General features: G+C 40.1%; 1 protein-coding gene across 4 annotated transcripts in view; it reads right to left on the bottom strand.

The window, feature by feature from the left end:
* Nucleotides 1-22,966, bottom strand: part of ATL2 (atlastin GTPase 2) — an 85,153-nt gene that overhangs the window by 45,514 nt on the left and 16,673 nt on the right. For 2 of the 4 annotated variants that reach the window (XM_019742232.2, XM_019742227.2), the window contains exon 1: nt 7,522-7,706. The exons of the other annotated variants lie outside the window; for them this stretch is intronic. In XM_019742232.2, the coding sequence (XP_019597791.1) occupies nt 7,522-7,639 (118 nt within the window). In that variant the 5' untranslated portion in view covers nt 7,640-7,706. Of the gene's footprint in view, nt 1-7,521; nt 7,707-22,966 lie in introns of those variants that run through there. 4 annotated transcript variants of the gene reach the window in all.

Raw genomic sequence — 22,966 nt, forward strand, 5'->3', positions numbered from 1 at the left:
TAAATGGATACAACTTTTTGAAATGGATGTGTTGATGTGTGGCTTCAGTTTTGAAAATGTACACGCCATTCGACCCAGAAATCTAAATTTTAAGACTTTATCTTAAAGGTCAAGATTTATCTACAAAGATACTCAGCCAGCATTATTCACAAGAAATAACCCCATATCCAAAAGGAGGATCAGCTTACCATATTTTGCTGTGTGTAATGCGCACTTCTTTGCCCAAATTTAAGGGAAATTTAAGGGAAAAATAAGGATGTGCATTATACATGGGTAGTACAAATTCGGTATCTATATAAATGTTTTTAATTTTTATTTATGCTTATGAGTTAAAAATGTAACTCTAGAAATCAATAACGATATCCATATGCAAAATACCCTGGAATACGATAATCGGTTTTGTTGAACTTATGACGAACTTGTAACAACAAAGAGTTCTTGGCCTTCTAGGATGGGTAAATATCGTAAATGTTACTGGTATATAAAATTTCTTGTGCCTTGTCTCTGTTTTTATGTTGTGTAATTATTTGTTACATAAAATTTCTTGTCCCATAATATGTTAAAAAATAAATGCTAAAATTCCTTTATAATACAAAAAAACAAGTACCTAAAGGTAAACAAATAAAAATTTGAATTAAAACAAAAGATTTTTTCCCTGAAAGTTTGGGCCAAAAACGTGGGTGTGCATTATACACGGCAAAATATGGTTAGTACTTAAAAAATCATGTTGCAGAAATTATTTAATCACATAGGGAAATACAATATGAAATGAGAAAGTAAATTACAGTAAGATCCCAATTTAGGAAAAATGAAATTATGCATTTAGAAAAGGATATAAACTAAAAGATGTATACTAAAATGTTAGCAGTGGTTATCACTAGTTGTTATGAGTTTTACTTTCCTTTTTTTTATTGGGGTGACAATTGTTAATAAAATTACATAGATTTCAGGTGTACAATTCTGTATTATATGATCTATAAATCCCATTGTGTTCACCACCCAGAGTCAGTTCTCCTTCCATCACCATATATTTGATCCCCCTTACCCTCATCTCCCACCCTCCCACCCCCCTTACCCTCTGGTAACCACTAAACTATTGTCTGTATCTATGAGTTTTTGTTTCTCATTTATTTGTCTTGTTCTTTTGTTGTTTTTGGTTTATATACCACATATCAGTGAAATCATATGGTTCTCTGCTCTTTCTGTCTGAATTATTTCACTTAGCATTATACTCTCAAGATCCATCCATGTTGTCACAAATGGTCCTATTTCATCTTTTCTTACTGCCGAATAGTATTCCACAGTGTATATATACCACAACTTCTTTATCCATTCATCTATCAAAGGCCATTTTGGTTGTTTCCATGTCTTGGCCACCGTAAACAAAGCTGCAATGAACATTAGAGCACACGTGTTTTTATGTATAAATGTTTTCAGATTTTTTGGGTAGATACCCAGGAGAGGGATTGCTGGGTCATATGGCAATTCTATTCGTAACTTTTTGAGGAACCTCCACACTGCCTTCCATACTGGCTGCACCAGTCTGCATTCCCACCAACAGTGTATGAGGGTTCCTTTTTCTCCACAGCCTCTCCAACACTTGTTACTATTTGTCTTGTTGATGATAGCCATTCTGACTGGGGTGAGGTGATATCTCATTGTGGTTTTGATTTGCATTTCTCTGATGATTAGTGATGTTGAACATTTTTTCATGTATATTCCTTTTTATTTTATTTGTGTTTTCCAAGTGTCTACAAAGATTTACTGCTTTTCAAACAAAAAAGATTAAAACTTTTACAACCAAGTATGAATTACCATACTACTCTATTAAGTAAAGAGCTGCAGTCATAAGCCCTATTCAGTCATGAGTATGTCTGTAACTTAAAGGCAGTAAATTTCTATCTTAATATCCAGTTGTAAGACATTCAGCATCAGCTACATTGTTGAACCTTCCCTCCATCTTCTAGCCTATTTTAGAAATTGAGAAACAATATCCAAGTGCACTGCCATTTTCCTGCAATAAAAAGCCTCAACTCTACACAAAAAAATTGACATAGCCAATTCATACTGTCCTATCTATTTTAAAATAATTCAAACTCTCCTATCTATTTTAAAATAAAGTGCTAATGAAAAGAAAACAGCAATTTCTGAGATGTGATTAATAACTGTCTTCAAAAAATATATAAGAGCAAGGGTGATTTTCCTATCAAAATTTCTCTCTGAAATATTCAAAAATCACCCTCCATTCTGATAACAGTGAACTTAATCCAACTTTTCATATCTCATAAACCCACTCACTCAAATATGAAAATAGCTTCTTTAGTGAGTGTGCCAATTTCACCCCCTTTAAAGAGAGACTTTATGGAAGGCTTTAAAGCTTCTAAAGTGCCTTCACAGATTATCTATTTAATAAAAAAAAAATTTTAAGATCTGTAAGTTTGCTAGGGTAGGTATTAACCACCAGGAAAGAAAAAATATTACTGAGCTAGTATCAAAATCCAAACCTCCAATCTAAATCCATTCTGAAGGTCATAGGAAGTTTATAGAACTCAAAAGTCCTTAGTTAAAATAAGTATATTCTAATCTAATCACTACCCAGGACTTTACTATAAATGATTACATGAAAGGGAAAAAAAGCTTTTTATGGGATCACGATTAATCAGTACTATGACTCTACTATAAATGATTACATGAAGGGAAAAGCTTTTTATGGAAGTCACGATTACTGTGGTTTCAAGTCAATCATTTTTTTAGGCATTCTTGTGCATAACAGACCTAAGTTAGATTTTGTATTTACTGTTTGAAAAACCAATACACTCTACTTGGAAATTGCCATGACCTTAACTAAAAAATTAATTCATAATGAATCATGTAATTGACATAATTTCAGAAAACTATTTTGCCACGATTAAGTGATTCTCTAAAACGCAAGTTTATTAAAATGAAGACAGCTGAGAAGCATGCTTATTTTTATCTTATAAAAACTGAACAATGGCCTTTTAAATCACCTACTTTACAAGTTAATTTTTATTTCAAAGTCTCATCTTAAGATAACCACACATTATAGTAATAACTATCATCAATAGAATGTTTGCCAATGGGTTAAGCATTTTTATCACATTTAATACTCACAATAACCGTAATCATGAACCCACTATCAGTATTTTACAGATAAAGTTACAAAATTTTAATTTGCCCAAACTAAACCTTTGTCCACATTACAGAAAAAAAAATTAGAAGAGAATTTCTGATTGCTAATATAGACATATAAATAACACAACTAGTCAAATTAGCACTTCTTACATATGTGCAACTCTTGTCTTACACACAGATTTATAATTGACAACACTTGTGCCGTCATCTCATCTGTATCCCACAATAGCCCTGTGATGGAATTATTATCATAACTATATGTGAGGGGTTTCAAGGCTCAGGGTTTAAGTCACTCAGCTTTTGATTCCTCATCCTTTGTCCACTACACACACTAGCTTGTTTTTCTCTGAGTAAAGAAACATTGTTCCCACAAGCTAAATATTGTGCAATAAAAAGATAAAATGTATGACTAGAGATCCTAAGTAAGCATCTCTCACCAGTTACCTATTTCACCAACAAATTATTAGAGTTACTGGTTATTTTGATGCCAATCAAAGAAATACAAGTTGCATGAATAATTTTTATTAATCTTGTACCTTAGCAAGGCAATCAATCCCCTGCATTGCACTGGTACTAGCCAGGAGACTAAAAGCACCGTCAGTCAGAAGCGCACACTATCTCCTTGGGAATACAGAGGATGTATAAATTAGTCTTTCATGACTTAACAGTGGTTTGTACCACATATCATCTGCCCATAATACAATTATCTTATAGCCATTTGCTCCAGAGTAGGTAGTGAGGGTGGCTACTTTTGTGTACACATTTCTACAAAAATCTACCCCAAGTTTCAAATATGTGTACACCTAAACACAGAGATATGGTTACCAGTAACTTGAAAAATCATTTGTAAAATAGTTACCTTGGGCTGGCACTTCTGAACACGTCACTCTTCTCAATGTCTACACAAGCAAAATTGTTCTACTTCATTACTTCTATATCTACCTTTTCGCTTCCTACTTTAAAATCTCCCACTGTACTTAGTGACTTGTCCCATTTTTACTTTTTAACTGCCCTTCTCATTAGTATGATTTCAGACTTCACTTATTCAACAAAGTTTTACCCAGTCATCTCTAATTACATGGGATAATTTTCAGTGAAGAAAGGGCCCCTACCATCCTCCAAGTCTGGTGAGGAGCAGTAAGAGTGCTTCTAAGTAGTAGTTTCTGTGACTGTAGAAAAGTCACAATCACTCCCTCCAATGGGAATGACTTCATTCCCTCACAGGAAAGTTTTAGGAAATGGAATCAAAGCAAGATGTTTAATATGCTTTATAAAGTAGCAAGTATTAACTTACTGTCATCATATTTTCCAGTTTGATGTTTTCCTGCTATACATTTTTAAAACTATTTTTTAAAAAAAGCCCTCATTCTTCTGTATGTGGTGAGGAAGAGTAAAGAACAGGAAGAAACTTACATGAGTAAGCAATTCATCGGGGGATCAAGTTCAGTTATTCTATATTCACAACTATCTTCCTTAAGTTAAATAATGGTCAATAAAGCAAACAACATACCTGCGCTTTCAAACCCCAGTATGGCTACACAATTAGACTACAGTACCACTACACTTTAAAAAAGGAAAAGAAGAAAGCTGTTTCCCGGTGTGGGTGCCTGAGAAAACCTCCTTCTGGAAAGCTGTAAATTACCATTACAAAAAAGTTTAACTTCTATTCCCATGCCTTACATTTCTGGCTCTTAACTTGGGAGAGAGCCTGCCAAAAGGCTTTACTTACAACTGTGTGTCAACAGGTCTTCAGTGGAGCATAAACAAGTTATTTTTAATGTACATTGGTACTAAGTCTCGAAATTTTAAAAATGTCTTGACTTATAGCACCAAAAGGTGACAGTCTTCCGGGTACTCTCAGCAGCTGCTTAATATCAGACACTTGGACAAAGCATGATTTTAGAAAAGTTCTAACAATTTCAAGAAAGCTTTCACTTGTGAATATTCAAAACTTTACCCTCCAGTTAAAACGCCTGCAGTAAACTAAAACGGAATCCCAAAATAGGCGCATTTGACTTAAAGGCCAGAATCTCATATTGACTTGTGGTTTATTTTCCTTATAATAAGTCTCTTTACTGTAAGGTAGCTCCTTCTTCCCCAAATAAAGAATTTAAAAGGATTTCAAAACACTTGACTAAATAGGTTTAATCACATCCACAAACTCCTATCATCTTACAAAGTCATTAAAATGAGTGTTAGGCTTTATAAAGATCCTATTCCTAAAAAACAAAGAAAAAAAGAAAAAGAAAGAAAAACAAGTAAGCATTTTTCTTCAGAGACACAAAGCATCTTCCTAAGACTAAACTACTGTAGTGGCACCTGACTCACCCCAGCTTAGCTCTTCAACTTTACTTATTCAGAAAGCAGAGGGAGACAAAGAGTTTCTAAAATAAGGAGTCCCTATTCATTCACAGCCTGTTTGCTGATGTATAACACAAATCTTAACAAGTTTATTTGGTTTTTAATGTAATAATGGGTAATCAGCAGGGAGAGGGACAGTTTTAAGCAGTCATTTGACAGGAATGGCTATCAAATGAAGTCTAACTAGAGGAAAAGGAAAAAAAGACTAAAATCTGTGAGCAGCATACAGCATTTAATAAATGCTGAGGCCCTATTTGTCAAGTCTTAAAAATCACATCTCTTCTCAATGTACAGCATAAAAATTTTAATAACCATGCCTGTCATAAATTTATGCTTCTCCTGCTTAGGCAAGTACATAAAACACTTTGAAACTACATCTAATAGTTACCTTGAAAAGATAGATAGATAGATAGATAGATAGATAGATAGATAGATAGATAGATAGATAGATAGAGATGGATAGATGAGCATACACACCCCTTAGGGTCCTCGATTAGATAAATTAGATATAGATTAAACAGATTACACAAATTAGGTAGATAGTTAAAAAAGCACACACAAGCCTTAGGGTCCAAAAAAAGCTAAATGAATCCATCAGCATTCCAAAACAATTACTTGAGAGTTCCAGCCAGAAGAGAACTAAGGCAAAACCTTATTTCTCTAGTAGTAGTTTTTCCTATGTAAACAGTTCTGTCAAGTGCTTTGTTTGGTAGGCAGCAATAAAACAAGCTTTATTTCCTGTTCTTTTCCCTTACCTAGTTTGTCACCACCTCTGACATATGCTCAAGGTCCAAGGGTTACATGACTGATGAAGTGTATTTCACGTGAACTTCTCTAGTAAAGTGAGTCTTCATGGTTAATACTTTATCAAAATGTTTTACATTTCATCTCACAAAATCAGATAGTGGAAGGAGAATTCTGAAACCTCAAGTTCCTATTTAGTGCAGTTAACAAACTCTTACCTATGCCATGGCCGCACTCACCTAACCGTAAGTTTTTACTATTCCTAAGCCTCTGAAAAACTTTATGCCTTTAAGTACCATCAAACTTCTCAATCAGGATTTCATGCGTTCAATTCACACCACAGCGAAAGATCAAATGCTAAACTCCTAAAAATAGGGGTGTTATCAGTGAGAGGGACACACCACACTCGGCTGCCAACGCAAAGGAGTCTTCGAGGGGGCAGTGGTTTTCCCTGCACACGTACAGTAAGAACTCAATTCAGCAAAACCCGGGAGCAAAGGATCAGGTGACTTCACACCACGGACACTTTCAGTCTGATCGGGTCTTAGTGGTCTGAGTGGCTAGTAAATGGCTCATAACACCAGTTTGACAACTAAATCTAGACTCGCATCCTAGCCACGCGCACCCCGAGCCGATGGGTTCCGGGCCCCAGACGGCGGGCGCCCGGGCACGGCTCTGGCCTGCGGACTGCGCTTCTCCCCTGGAAGGCTGTCTGGAGAGCTCTCCGACTTGGCAGCGCGGTGTCCGCTCCCCACCGCGCGCTCCGCGTCCTCCTCCTCTGCGGAGCCCATCACGTCCTGGTTACCCCTTCCTCCCTTTCCGCGCGGGGCACAGAGGGCAGCAAGTGCCCGCCGGGTGACAGGTCGTCCTGCGGCGTCCGGAGCTCTGCCGGACCGAGCCGCGCCGCCGACCACCCCGCGCCCAGGTCTGCGGCCCGGGCACACGGCCGCCCCCTCAGGTCGGGGCGGACGCGGCGGCAGCCACGCGGCGGACGGACAGGGGGCCGGGCCAGGCGCAGAAGCGCGCGCCGCCCGTTCACCCGACAGCTGCGGGGGCCGCGGCCCGCCCTTTCAGGCCGCGCGCGGCGGGAGCACGGGGCACGGCGGGGACTAGGCCCGGCGGCCAGACGCGGCGGCGGGAGGAGCGCTGAGCCCGCCGCGGACTACGACCCCGCCGCCTGCGGCCGGTGCCCGCGAGCGAGCCCGAGCGGCCCGCGTCCTCTCCCCACCCGGGCTCTGCGGCCTCCGCCCCGCCGGCCCGTACCTAACAAGGTCGTGGACGAGACGTGGTTAACCCCGATGCTGGAGTCGCTGGTCTGCCGCCGGCGCCGCAGCCCCTGGTGCGGCGGCTGCCTCCGCGCTACCTCGTCCCCCTCCGCCATCTTGTACCGATTTAAAATTAACTCCCCACTGACGTCAAACGCCGCCGCCGCTTTATCAACCTCCCGGGAGCCGGCGGGGCGCCGGCGGGTCCTAGCACCGCCCTCAGCCTGCTCCGCCCAGGCCTCCCCACGCCCGCCCCTGTGCCGCCCATCTGCGCCGGTGCTCCGCCTCCACCCGGCCGGCCTGCCCCTCGGCTTTCCTGGCCTTTCGCTTTGGGAGGAATCGGAGTGTGCTCCCACTCCCACCCCACCGTCTCACACCGCGCCGCCTTGAGCTCAGTACCACATCCCCTTAGCTCTGGGCTGGTCTGTGTAGACGCAGAAGCGATCTCCAGAGGACCAAATCCCTCCTTCCCAATTCAATAACCCAGTTCTCTTTACAGCTCTTCTCCATAATCTTTGACTCCTGCCCTGCAGGTGAGGTCGCTTCCACACTCCTTTCCTTCTCTCTTTTTTATCCCCACCTCCTCCACAGCAATTCCCTTCTTCCCTCCCTACCACCTCCCGCACAAGCTATGGCTGGTGCGCTGCTTTTCCTCTTGACCTTTCCTCGCGCAAGTCCCTAATGTTGCTTCCCCTCCAGAGACCATCTTATGGTTTGTTTGCAATAGCTCCCATCTACTTATGAGACCCTCCCCCTATCTTTTTAACTGTGCATACTCTTGCCCTCCCGCTCCTAGCATCTTGCAGTGGCAAGCCAGAAAGCACTTTAATCAGAAAATGAATTGTATTAGGTTGGTGCAAAAGTAATTGCGGTTTAAAAGGTTAAAAATAATTGCAAAAATCGCGATTATTTTTGCACCAACCTCATTGCTGGTCCTTTTCTAGCTGTGACGAACTTTCTTGTAGGGATCCAGTCGCTTCCTGTAGGAAGTTCAGGTCACTTTTTCAAATAAATAGCCTCTGGAGACTTCTGTGAAACATGGTCCCTATTCTTTTGGATTTTTACCAAAAAAATCACACAGCAGCTGCACATCAGCAGCTGCATTAGAAATTCCTTTTCTCTGGTAAAGACAGGGTGTCCAGATGTCAAAAATCACTGTTTTGTCCAGGTTTCCTCACAAGCCTAAATCTCCCAGCCTTCATCCTGCATGATCTCTAGAAAAGCGTTGGTGTTGTGGAAGCTTGCAGGGTATCATTCTAGAGCGGGTTTTGTTGGGCTGTCTATTCACCTGTTTTCTGTCTATGGAAAGGGATTTGGAGCTCCTCCGGGACTTCCTAACCCCCTGCATCCTGATTCGATGCCCTTGGGGCAGCCTAAGCCCCAAGCCATAAGCCTTGCTTGATGTTGGATTTCCTTTCACAATCTCCCTATGTGGCACCTATTTAATATCGTCCAGTCTGTTTTATGCAAGGTATCATCTTGGGCATGAGGGAAGATACAAAGATGAGTACTTTTGCCATAAAAAAATAAACTTCCAGTTAAAATTATCAGTTAACTTAGCACTGAGTACACCCCATCAGAGACCCCCCCCCCGAAAGTTAAGGCTGCACCAATTGGCCTCCTAACTGGTGTCCTTTCTACTACAGTAGCCCCCCCTTATCCATAGGGATAGAGTCCAAGACCCCCAGTGGATGTCTGAAATTGCAGACAGTACCAAACGCTATATATACTATGCTTTTTCCTGTACATACCTATGATAAAGTTTAATTTATAAATCAGGCAGAGTAAGAGATTACAACAATAATAAAATAGTATAATTATAACAATATACTGTAATAAAAGTTATGTGAATGGCTTTGGGGCCATTATTTAATAAAATAAGGGTTACTTGAACATAAGCATCTAAACCAGTGCCTGGTATATTACAGAGCCTCAAAAAATATCTGTGGATATGAATGAATGAATGAAGAATGAATGAATAAATAAATAAGTTACACTTTCGATTCTACCACTGAGTCACCTAATGTTTCCAAACCTCAAGGTCCTCATTTTTTGTAACTAACTATATAACAGGATTCTTATGCAATCAAATTGAATAATGTATTGATAGTGTTTTCTTGACTGTAAAACAGCTAACATTTATGGACTACTTACTGTTCCAGGCACGGTTCAAAATACTTTACATATGTTGTCGTTTAATCCTTACAATAATCCTAAAAGGTAAATGCTATTATTATTCTCATCTTATAGATGTAGAAACTGAGGTGCCAAGAAGTTAAAAAAACTTACTACATGGCAGGACTGGTATTTAAAAGCAGGCAATCTGGGTCCAGAGCTTATGCTTACATCTGTTGTGATTGGTGTTCATCTTATAGACTGTGAATTCCTAGAGGGCAGAATCCATAGTAGGTACTTTGGGATCCTGCCTTTAGTTAGTGTAAATTGTATTAAAAGCTATTTCTGGCAAATAAACAACTTAAATTTTTTAATCCTATTAATACATGGGCTAAAGACATTCACAGAGAATTCAAAAAAAGTTATAAAAATGGACCTTAAACATAAAAAATGTTTAGTTTCACTCATAATAAGAAAATGCAAATTAAAACAACACTGAGATACTATTTCCCATCCATCATGTTGGCAAAAATTCAAAAGCTTACAATTAAACTCCGTTGGCAAGGATGTGGGGGGAAACAGGCATTCTCATACATTGCATTCTCATTGGGAATGCAAAATGCAATCATCCATAAGGAGAGGAATTTGCCAATATCCAACAAACTGTATTTGCATTTACACTTTGACCTGCCAGTCTCACTTCTGGGCATTAACTCTGAAGATACAACTCCAATAATACAAAAACATACATTTGTACAAGGTTATTCACTGCAGCATTATTTGCAATTGCAAAATATTGGTAACTATATATCCAAACATAGGTGATTGGTTAAATACTCATGATGGAGCACTTGGTAGCTGTAAAAAAAAAAAAAAAAGGAAGCTCTCTATTAACTGATATGGAATAATTTCTAAGAGTTTAAAAAACCAAACTACAAAAAAGCATATATAGCATGCTACTTTTTGTGTGAGAAAGAGAAATAAGAAAACATACATATATCTACTTACCTGTCAAAAAAGAAATTCAGGTTAAACAGAAAATGATAAAGTTAGTTCCCTCCAAGGAATAGGGTGATGGACGATAAGGTAGAAGGAAGACAGAATGGAGTGACACTTCTCTGAATGTACCTTTTTGCACAGTGTTGACTTTTGGGAAAAAGGGGGCTCCTGCTGGACATATTTGAATCGTGTTCTACATGATCAAAAAATAAAATTAAATCAACAGAGTTGGGAAGTGTGTATTAAAACTGAAAGCAAACTAAATAAAGATCTTAACAGTATTTTAAATGACTAACCTAACAACACTGAAGAGGAAAAAAGATAGCCATCTAATCCAAGTAATTTACAAACAGAGGATTGGACTATAAGTATTTCTCAGTCTTGGTCAGGGTGGAGGGAGAACATCAAACAAATCCTGAAGTCTTTTTAGTAAGCTTGTTTTTGTAGCAGCATAGACAAAGCAATTCTGAACCTATTTTAGATGTACTATAGAATTGAACAAGTGAGTAAATATCCTGATACTTTTGAGAACTAGAGTTCGCGATTCAGAAGAAGGGGCATACAAATAATGAAAGGGGGAAGGCAAAATGAACCCTATGGGATGGATTAAATTGGAGGTATTGATATGGACCAAATATTTATCAAATATGTATAGGTATATGTGTGTGTGTATGTGTACAGATGTATGCATACACAGATATATTGCCTAGCTCTGTCTATAGAAAAGAACTACAAGCAAAGACACCCAGGTAGCCATGATCATACCTAGTGCCCAGTCCTGGTCTCTAATACCATTCCCTACTAAATAGGAACAGGAGTCCTTAGAGGCTGATTCTAGTGCTGGAGCAGGGTTGGTATAAGATGAGCCAAGAGCATCATCTTTGTGGCAGAAATTAAGGAGGGACTCAAAAATATAGTGGGGCATGTCACAAAGACACATAAGTCAGCTTGAAGGGGCGCCCACTGGTCAAATTTGGAACAATGCAATTTGAGCACCAAAACAACTAAGAACAATTATGAATTATAGGTCTTTGGGAAAATAGCATCTATGAGTCTATACCAATGATAGATAGATAGATAGACAGACAGACAGACAGACAGACAGACAGAGATACAGATGTGAAGGGAGGACTCTTGTTTACAGTAGAATGCTGAGGGTAGACTGGTAAAAGTGAAGAAAATGCTAGAACTGGAAAATCATCAATTTGCAACTGTGATAACAAAGATTGGTTCTGACTAAAATCATCAATGGATGCTAAATCCAGCGGGGAAGAGTTGATAAAGAGCAGAATATTTGCATGTCTTAAAGTTTCTCCCCACATGTGCTTACTGATTACAAGGGGAAAATGGAAACCATACCATGTAGAAATCACACACCTTGACTAGGTGACATCATGTGCCTCCAGGTGTAATGCCCGGAAAGGGACACAACATTACTCAGGTAATAGTTCAGTCTGAAATGAACCTAACCATGATGGAACCTAAGACAAACCTAAAACTAGAAACATTCTATTTAAAACGCACGCACGCACGCACGCACGCACACACACACACAAGAGGGAAACATTCTTCAAAAACATCAATGTCATAAAAGAAAAAGGCTGTGGAAGTGTTCTAGATCAAAGGAGGCTAAGAGCTATGACAACTCACTGCAATATCTAATTGTAAACTGTATCCTGTGCTGGGGAGGGAAATGCTATAAAGGACACTATAGAATCCAATGACAAAACTGGAATATGGATGGTAGATGAAAGTGTCACATCAGTATAATGTTATCTGAAGTTGATAGCTGTACTATTGTTATGTATGAGTATATTCTCACTTATATAAAATACATACTGGAGTATTTTAGGGAAAAGAGCCAGGATATATGCCACCTTCTCTCAAATGGTTTAGAAAACTTTATCCTAACATTAAAATACAATGGCAAACTGAAAACAAATCCCAAAATAAGTGTACTCGACTTAAAGCCAGAATCTCAATTTAACTGATGGAGCACTAATGAGCTTGACCCAATCACTGGCTTCTCTCGGGGGACTCTGCAGACTCCTCTCATTGACACCAGGGGTAATCCTTGTAGGATCCTAGACGTGGGTGCATGCGTCTCTTACACAGCCCTGTGTGTCTCAGACTGAGGATTGTGAGCGTCTTGAAAGGCAATTGCTCCATATGGGACATTTCAGGCCGATGGGCTTCCACCTGAGCTTGCTGTTCAATATTCAGTGTCCATTTTTCTCTAGAGCAAAGGATAGCTGTCCCTCATGAATGCAAGAAGGAAATGCCCCTTCCAACCCATAAGCATCCTCAGAGGTAATGACTTGAATTGGGACACGTGATCATCAAAAGAACACCAGCTTCGGAGTTCAGACCCCAGCTCTCCCCCTGGTTTTATGACCTTGAGAAAGTTGATTAACCTCTCTAACCCTGATTCCTCCGCTGTAATGGTCTCCTCCTAACGTTTTTGTCAAGATGTTTAAAGATAATGTAGACAAAATATTTAGCCCAGTGACTGGTACACGGCAATAAATACTAGCCGTCATGATTACTGCTCCAAACAAGTCTAAAGACGTTGAAGAGCAGGAGCAAATTAAAAATAATAATACCTGTTCCTAATTTCATTTAGTTTATAAACTACTTCTATGAAGCAAGGATTATTGGCATCATCGGCCTTTTACAGAAGAAGAAACTGCAGCTTTAAAAGTTTATATCATTTGTCCAAGGCCACATGACAAGTAAATCGAGATTTGCAGTTCTGTCTGCCTCCAGAGTGTATAATCTTAACCGTTTATCTCCAGAAAGCACACTGGTCTTGAGGCTGGGAACTGCACACTCTACAATCGTAAGAACCATTTATGAAGACGATGAAGTAGCTTCTGGGTGTCCAGGAGGTCGTTTCAGATAGCTGGAGTGGAGGCCAACACTCAAGTCCAGGACAACGGTCCCCATGAGCTCCATGACTCACACTCATCTAGATGCAATGAGAGCAGCTGCTTGAATGATTGACTTCGGTGGAATTCACAGGTATCTCGAAGTCGCTATAATAGTTTAGTGGAGGGAGCAACAAGCATCCAAACCCGTGAACTGGACTCGCTTGAGTACGTTTTAAACAGCAGGTAAAAACTGGTTTTTAAATTAAGATCGCTGACAGGAACTCTTTGGGAACTCTGTCCTAGTCTTGAACACTTTTGCAAAAATAATCATGAAGGAGTGAGTGTAGCCACCAGGGCACAGAGAATGTGCTTGTAGCTGGAAGCAAACACTGTCAAGTGCTTTCGACTCTTCTGAGAACAGGGTAGTGAATGATGTCCACCCCAGACAACCTTACAGACACACCAACTGTCCTCCCCATGAACCCCCTCCCTCAGGAATGCCTTTGAGGTCAGTGGAAAATCCACACTTCACAGAAGGAACTGCATATTTTAGCCTCTTTTAAGATTAAGACAATATTTACATTGGCTTTATTACATCAACATATTTTATTTGTAACAGGAGAGCAGCCAAATCTTTCTTTCTTTCTCATACCCAAGCCTAATTCCAAACTCTCAAAAGCTGACTGGCTAGCTGACAGACAAAACACTCCACTTTGACAATGCCCTTAGATTTAATCGTCCTTGTTGTAACTTCTTAATTCTTGAATTCACTGCCACTAGAGGAGTTCCATCATTATATTTTGATGGTTAAACCTGCACCTCATCGCAAACACTTCCAACAGCTCCAGGCCATTTCTCCCCTCCCTCAATATTCTTGGCTTCTCTCTTCAAATATAAACACTTAGAATGTGATTTCCCTCTATCTATTTCTCACAACAGTTCTTTGCTCAAGTTGAGATATCGGTGGGTAATGCTACTACCCCCTGATCTGCCAGGCAAATATTTATCTTTCAAGCTTGTCCTGATCACCATCCAAGAAAGTGAGATATTATCATAAGACATAATGAAATGATGCTGTTTTAACACATTATGTTTGGGGGTAATTTGTTATGTACAGCAATAGGTAACCAGAATGCATGCACATGGTGTAATAACAATGTATAAACATATGTGCAGTAAAAGTGTAAACAAACACAAAGCAATAACAAACCCTGAATTCAGAATATCACTCATTGCTAATGTTACTTGTTTGCTTCTGCTGTCTAGAACAATGGTTTTTGTCATTGTGTTATTTTATTTGAAAGTGATACAAATGATAAATGGCATTTGCTTGCAGGACACGTTGCCACAGGCATGCCCAAATATCCATTGGTGACCGTTGTAAATTAGACTATTGGCCATGCAGGCCATCAGGAGCAGATCCAGGATTTGTGAGGCCAAAGGCGTCTATAAATTTGGGGAACTTCTTCAAGAAAGTAAATTATGAATCAAAATTAGACGTGAAAGTAAATATTTATTTAGAGTGAAAAATCACAAATTTTACAGAGCTAACACCACCAACATACAGAAAAATATTTTTTTATTGATTACATTCATGGTACCCCTCTCTAATACATTTTTTCCGAATTTTTTGGCTGCATAGTCTTTGATTGACTCTTCATGTTACACCAATTCTGAAGAAAAAAATGATGATTTAGTTTTTCCTTTGGCATAGTTAATAAAGTTTTTATTTATGGACAGCTTAGAAAAATCTCAGCTTCATAACAATTTTACTGTTGGCGTCATGTAAACTTTTAGGGTTATTGTCAAATATGGGGAAATCTCTATCAGGTCTCTTTCATGCAGGAGCTTCAGATTTCAGGGCATATCAAGTTTTCTTTTCAGTGGCTAATCTCAGATACACTTTAAATTGAAAATGCATGGGGCATTTTTAATTATATATGTTGCATTTTGCAATAGATTTCTTAACAGGAGAGAAATTCCATTTTTAATCATCGTTGATGAAGACAAAATTCTCCTTTTACAGTTTTACCCATATAGCGATTGGAAGAATTTTCTATAGACTAGTTTCTGGCTCCATGTTTTTCAAACATTATTTTCCCTCCAATCACCACATACATACTGTTGGTGCTGGGTACTATAGGACAGTCTTACTTCTGACGTTGTACATGTTCCTATCAAGTTTGAGTCTGAAAACACAGGAATAGAGACAAAGGGTACGTGGGTTCTTGTCTGCCCTTTTAGGGTGTATATCCAGGAAGCCAATGCTAAATACCGGGGGTGCCAAAAAAAAATGTATACACATGACTTGTATTCATCTTTTGTTATTGATATATACTGAGTCTTACAATTTTAATACATTTTTTTCCTTTCTTAAAATGTGTAAACATTTTTTGGGCACACTGTGCAGATTGAAGGGAAAACAGAAAGCAGAGGGGATTTTGTGCCCCTCTCCCCATTTAGAACTCAGGGAGGGAACTGCCCCACAGAGTGGTCTTGCTCCTTCAAGAAATGGTCACAGCAGATTAAAACCAATGCTACATAGGGGCTAGGTGGAAATGGGCCTTAGTTATCCCTTCTGAGCTTCCCTTGGCTGGTCCTGGAGGGCACCACACACGCCATGGAGGGGTAGGAAGACAGTTGAGTTGGGAACTAGAGGTCATTGTTATGAGTACAGAGCATTTAACCTAAGCCAGGCATTGAATGGATGTTGTAGGTGAGATTCAGGCAGGTAGGCCACATTAGGGTGACCTGAACCAGCAAAAAAGAGTGTTGGGTCCTGGACACAACAAAGAACAAAGCACAGGCAGGTCAGCTCCAACTCCACGGAAAGTGGAATGTGCCCAGGGACCAGATTAGCCATGGCACCTCACAGCAGAGCCCAGCGAGGCCCCAGACAAGAGTCCCGAATTCCAGGCATGTATCTCAGGCCCCCTTTCTTTGCCAGGTGGTCACCTAAGTAAACTTTCCACTCTGTCTGCAACCCTGTTCCTTTTACTGTGTTTTCCCGAAAATAAGACCTAGTCGGACCATCAGCTCTAATGTGTCTTTTGGAGCAAAAATTAATATAAGACCCGGTATTATATTATATTATACTCGGTCTTATATTAAAATAAGAACAGGTCTTATATTAATTTTTGCTCCAAAAGATACATTAGAGCTGATGGTCTGACTAGGTCTTATTTTCAGGGAAACACGGTACTTTTGTTCTGGGAGGGAATAGAAACAATGGTATCAGAATTTGATTTTCAAGTCACAGGGGAAGATCCCTGGAATCCACTATTAATACTTACAACAACATCAAACATTGATCAGGTACTTAGACATGTCTGGTAATTCATATTACCGTAATAATAATAAGATAATGTATACACAAAGGTCGGAACCTTTTCACATGTATATTATAGTACTTTTTTTCAGTTAAGCTTCACAATAACTGTAAAACAGAAATACTATTACTATGTCCATTTTACAACAAGAAACGTGATGCCAAGAGAAATTAAATAATTTGCCCAAGGCTACCCAACTTATGAAATAAGGGAGCTAGGCTTTGAACGCAGGGATACAACTCGGGCGTTTGAATGACTAAATTCTGTTTTCCTGGAGCAGCTTGAGGAACTCCAGCTAAATGATACCAATAGCTCCTTGGGGTTGACCTGATTATCCCCTACCACACGTCTCTTTCATGTCACCAGGTGACATCAATGGCAGATAAAGTCATCCCTGCTCCAGTGTATTAAGTGTAGGCTGCTTCTCAAATCCAAAGCCCAAACTGCTTTGGCAGAGGGCATGTGTTGCTGAAGAAGCAGTACACATCGGCCATCACTCACTGGGCTAAGCTGGCAGCGGCCAACCATGCCCTCCGTCTTGTACCCATTCTCTGCTGCGTGCCAGAAGTCTCTGGGGCCCCTTAAAGGCATGCTCACTCCCCACACAACCATGTGGTACCTATTTTAATCCATGGAAATTCATCCTTAGAAATAACCACACTTGCTATGCAGCAGCAGGGGTCCAGACTGTAATTCTGACACTGTGACAAGAATCCTTGAAAATGTCTTTAACCTTTCTGTACTTTCATTTCCGCAAAACTGGAGGAGGTGCAGTATACCACTATCATTTATAGGCTGGTTTGTTTGTTTTTTCTTGGGCAAGTATTCATGTTCAATGTACTTCTCTGCCCAGCGTTGCCATCTCCTCCAACACCTCCCTCCCTTCAGCATCTGTTTTCCTCAGAGCTCTTGAAGACTGAGCCATCTCCTTGCTGGTGCTGACAGTGCCCATGGAGAGCTAGGATCTGTGCCAAGCATGCAGACTGCTGATGCTTCTAGAACCTCTGGTGCACTGGGTCCCACAGCTGTGAAGATGTCATGTAGGGACCATGAGATGAGCCTCCGACCATGCTTCATTCTAAGCAGCTCTGCTTGTGCCTAAAGATTCCCAATGTCTCTCCTGAATAGATACTTTGCCATTTCTTCCTCTCACCTCTTGCTGAGAATGCCTCAGAGTCTCATGAAGCCAATTCCTTTGTTTCTAGTCTCATTCCTCTCACCTAGGGTCTCCTGCAGCTTCCAAAAGGATAGTCAGGGAACATATGATATGCCCCTCCTCTGCTACTTACCGCTCAGGCCCTACTCTCAACTAAAGCTACGGGTCCTACCCCTCAAGGGCACTGGATGTTTTTTTGACCAACCCAACACAAAACAATGCTCATTAGTGATAACAACTTAGGCAAAGCTGAAAGGGACTTGAAGGAGAAATGTCCTCACTAGCTGTATTTTGGCCCCAGCTCAACACAGCAAAATTGCCCAATATCAGATGTTAAAAACAAAAATACTTAAGAATTTTAACACGTATTAAATATTTTTCTCCTGTTCTTATTTTACATGTGTAAAACAAATGTCATGCAGAAAACAGCATTTTTAAGTTTTAGTTCATGGGTATATTTAAATCTGAAGGTCATGACCAACAGCAACCGATAACCCATATTCGTACTCTTTCCTTATATATATTTATATTTTCTTTTATTTCATCCTTATCTGATGGTGATTGATAAGATTTATCAAATTCAGGTCAATGAAGAAAAACTATGGGCAGTTCACCATGACCGTAGGTAGGGGATTTGTTCTTTACAAGATAAGCAGGTGATTCCTCACGATAAAAATTGCAATTCTATAAAAGAACACAGAATTTTTCAGTCTCAATGACAGAAACAATGACAGAGTGGTTTTTCATCATGCTTATGTGAGAACTGAGGAGTGAGGAGCTGGTTGCTGTTCTATGGGGAGGTTGATACATGATACATGGCTATTTTCCAAAATTAAGTCAGGAGAGTTCTAGGAAACCACCGAAATTCCAGATGCACACCCATATGCTCTGGGGAGGATGGGAGAAAAAAATAACAGTGGAAAGTCAGAAAAAAGGGACAATATGGGATAAAGGAGCTAGTTGTATGCAGTTAAGAATGGGAGAGACTAAAGGGAAATTTGAGTTATGAAGGTGAGAAAATGCCCATTGTGAATCAAGAGGGAGGAAAGAGAAATTAGGCAACAAAAATTCAGGAACCAGAAAAAGGAAAATAAACGGAATGTACAGAACCCATATGAGTCTGAGGAATCTGTATATACTCATTAAATGATGGTGTTCCCAAGCCCCACACGCAAAGAAATGAAGGATAAGAAGATTCTGGTTTCTACTCTACTCCCTCCAACATCCAATGAAGCAATCTGGCCAGCTATTCCCTCCTGGGCGGCAGGGAAGGGGAGAAGGATGCAGGCAACAAAGGTAGGAGGGAAATATAAAGGACAATAGCAGCACATACTCATATTGTAATAGAGGAGAGAGTTGGGAGATGCTGCTGGGGAGACTTGAGAGATAAGTGCAGGGTCTACCGTGAGCTGGGGATCTATGTGGCAGCCTGAGCCTCAAGGGGTCTGCAGTGGGCTTGGAAGTAGTGACCATAGATTCTTAGTCATAGATCCTTTGATAATTTAGATCATTGGCAGTTCAGTGAGCATGGGTGATTTAAATCTAAGACTGATCCTCCAGGCAATGTACCTCAGGATATGATGTTGATGTTGGGTACAAGCTGCCAGTTCCCCATAATGCCCAAGATAGCTCTCCTCTCCTGCCAGTGAGACTTCCGATCACACTTGTAAGCCTTCAGCAGCTTCCTCCACACAAGCAGTTGTAACCTGCAGAGGCTTCTTTGAGCATGAAGGGCAACATTAAAACTCATAGGCTGGGTCTACCTTTGGAGGACATATATTCTAAGTGGAATAATAAGTGATCATTTGTTAGGATGCTTTAGGCTGAAAATAACAGAAAACCCAACCAGGAACAGCATCAACACAAAGGAGAATGTAGTAGTACTTCATGCATAGTAAGTTCAAAGGTAGGATGTTTTCAGGGTTGGTCACTGTTCAATGACATCATTAAGACATCTGTTTTGCTTTGCTTTTTCCAGTTTTCTACTTTTCCTTCCTCTGTAAGTTGACTTTTGTCCACACCTTTATCATTCACATTTGCAAACTGGATGCCCAAGTTTTAAATGCCCCATAAAGATGCGACAGTGTGAGCAGAAGAGGGTCTGTTTCCTGCCTTGAATCTCTGCTCATTAGAAAGAATATTTCCCTTAGCCTTTCTCTCAATCTCATTGCTCAGAACTGCTACACATGCCAATTTCTAAACTAATCTCTGACAAGGAAAATGGACTTGCTATGATTGATTTAATGTAATTAAAATCCATCTTGCTTTGGGATGGGACCAGCTTAGCCTGAGACATATAAGTTGCCTGATATCTGAACAAAGTTGGCATATTATTAGCAAGGAAAGAGGGAAGAGTGGCAGATGGAGAGGCAACCCATAGTGTCTGTCACAGATCAGAACATGGAGCATGACTTGCAAATACACCCTGACCTCCCAGCTTCTCTTCTTCTGTTCCAACAATCCACTTGCCAAAAGGAAAATGAACCCACACCCACGCCCTCAAATTTGGGCATAGCTGAAGTACTGAAGGCGCTTCAACAACAGGCCAGGAGCAGCCTGGAAGCCGTGACCCAGTCAAGAATTCTACAATTACCAGAGACACTAACGTGAATCATAGGCAGCTTATGTTAAAACATGCCACCGATTGAAAGGCATACGTTACATCATAAGTGGTGATAAAGGACCTGCCAATTCTCAGTAAGTACCAATCTTGTGCTGTTCCTGTCCGTCCCTTGACCTGGGATGTTTACAGAGCTCTTGGCTTTTTATGAGAGCTTGTTACATGGTCGAAAATTCTGTTTATCTTATTGCCACACATATCCTTATAATATAATCCTCAATAACTTGAAGTGACTTGAATAAATTGGATTTTTCCCATCAGAAAATTGTTTAACCTAGATCTTTGGTTGCTGAATGAGACCTGAAGATTTGTTTTGTTTGATTCTCACATAGCTGGCTTGCAAAGTGATTTTATTTCTCATTTTAAATTAATCAAAAACATTTAAAAAACAGGAAATTACACACTTTTTTTTTTTTTTTTTTTAATCTGGGTTTCTGGCTTTTCTTGAAAATAATCAGATATGACCACCTGGGTCATACTCCTTACTATACACCATAGTCACCATTGTCTGAAGCTGACTAGTGGGTCTTCTATGGAAGGAAAATAGATTCTCCAGCTTGCCACAGACCCCATTTCACATTCATGCTGCCTGCTTGATCCATCCCAAGCATTTGAGCTATGGCTCCTGGCTACCTAATTGATAATACCCATGGAGCTGCCTAATGGACCTGATTTAATAAGCCCAAGAGTCATAGTCAGTTCAATCTGAGATTGAAAAGCAAATATATTTATGAAGAGAGAGACATATATGTATGTGATACATGATCTCATATTAGGAGATCTGAGACATGAGGTTCATCCCCAGTGGAAGAGCATTTTGAAATTCAGCCCTCCTCCCTCTCCCCACGAATCTTGGGAAGCACTGATGGGAGAGAAAGAGGAGAAACTCAAACATCCCATTGTGTTTTTGGTCTAGTCTACAATAATCACTGTCGTGGGAGGCCCCAGAGCACTAGATCTGATTACCTGCTGCTCATGATTTCAACTTGCAGAACAAGCCTGTTCTCATTAGTGGCTGTATACAATTACTATCTGATACGCTTTGGGGATCCTACCACAATACTCTTCTCAGGGACTTCTCATTTCTTTCACCATCCCCTACACACACACACACACACACACACACACACACTCACACACACACACACACACACACACACGTTCTATTTAGATATGCCTGATAGCAGGTGGCCCAAATGGACTCTGGAAACTGGCTCAGTTTTATCAGCACTTTATACATGTTTCTCAAAGTCCATATTTTCCTTCCTTCTTTACTCCCCACATTATGACCCTGTCCATTAAAACCCATCTTCCTTGCTGAATGTCAGGTCTAAAACTGAGAGAAAGTGTTGGGAGTGGGGATAGATATTTCATCAATTATTTTCAGTAAGTGCCTAATTCCAAATTAAATCAGAACTGTTCAAGTGTCCTCACTTAACATCTCGGGATCTCAGTCCAGAAATGGCCAATATTTAATATGAACAAACATGTGTGTATCACAACACAATGCTGCATGTTGAAAGGGACAATTGAGTACAGATTCTTTAGCTGATGAGATGACAGAAATAGTTCTTAAAAATTAGGACAGATGAAAAAAAAATCAGCCAAAAAGGGAACTAAGTATCCTAGAGATTACTGTGGCCTTTGGAGAAATTTCTATCAAACTGGATACAGCCATAGGGAAATCAGGTTAGTGTAATAAGATCAGACATTTTGAGTCCAAAGCACCCCTTCGAGCATGGAAGGACACAAACAATGCTCTCTCCTGACAACCAGGGTAAGACAGTCTTCTGTCTGTTCTACTTTCTGGTGGACGAAGTTACCGCCTTTGGAAAATCCTGTTGACAATAGAAGGGCTCATTTTACCTAAAGAGTTTCAGCACTTGGAATGGAGGCTTTAGAGGAACCCGAAGGAATTGAACATTTTCTAGAATTCCTCTCTCCTGGTCCTTTCACCACCCTGGGAAGTGCCTGAAAATAGAGTGAATAGGTGTGGAACTATTAACAAAGAAATATTCCACAGTCCTTGGTGGGTTTGCCGCCATCATTTAATTCAGCCCAATTCAATCAGAATTTACTGGATACCTACTCCGTGCCAAGCACTGTGCTAAGGGCCACAACAACTATGGAAGAGGCCTAGAACAAAAGCTTGGACTTCAAGAAACTTGCCATCTTATTGGGTGGGTTGAACTTATACATATGAAGGAATTAGAGAACAACATAAGAATATAATTGAGCATTAACAAAAGCGAAGCATTTGGAACTCTCATATACTAATGACAAGAGAATAAAGTGGTAAAATCACTTTGGAAAACTCTGAGTATATCTTATGATCTAGGAGTGGTACTCCCAGA

This window comes from Rhinolophus sinicus, linkage group LG05 (assembly GCF_036562045.2).
Source record: "Rhinolophus sinicus isolate RSC01 linkage group LG05, ASM3656204v1, whole genome shotgun sequence".
NCBI lineage: Eukaryota > Metazoa > Chordata > Mammalia > Chiroptera > Rhinolophidae > Rhinolophus > Rhinolophus sinicus.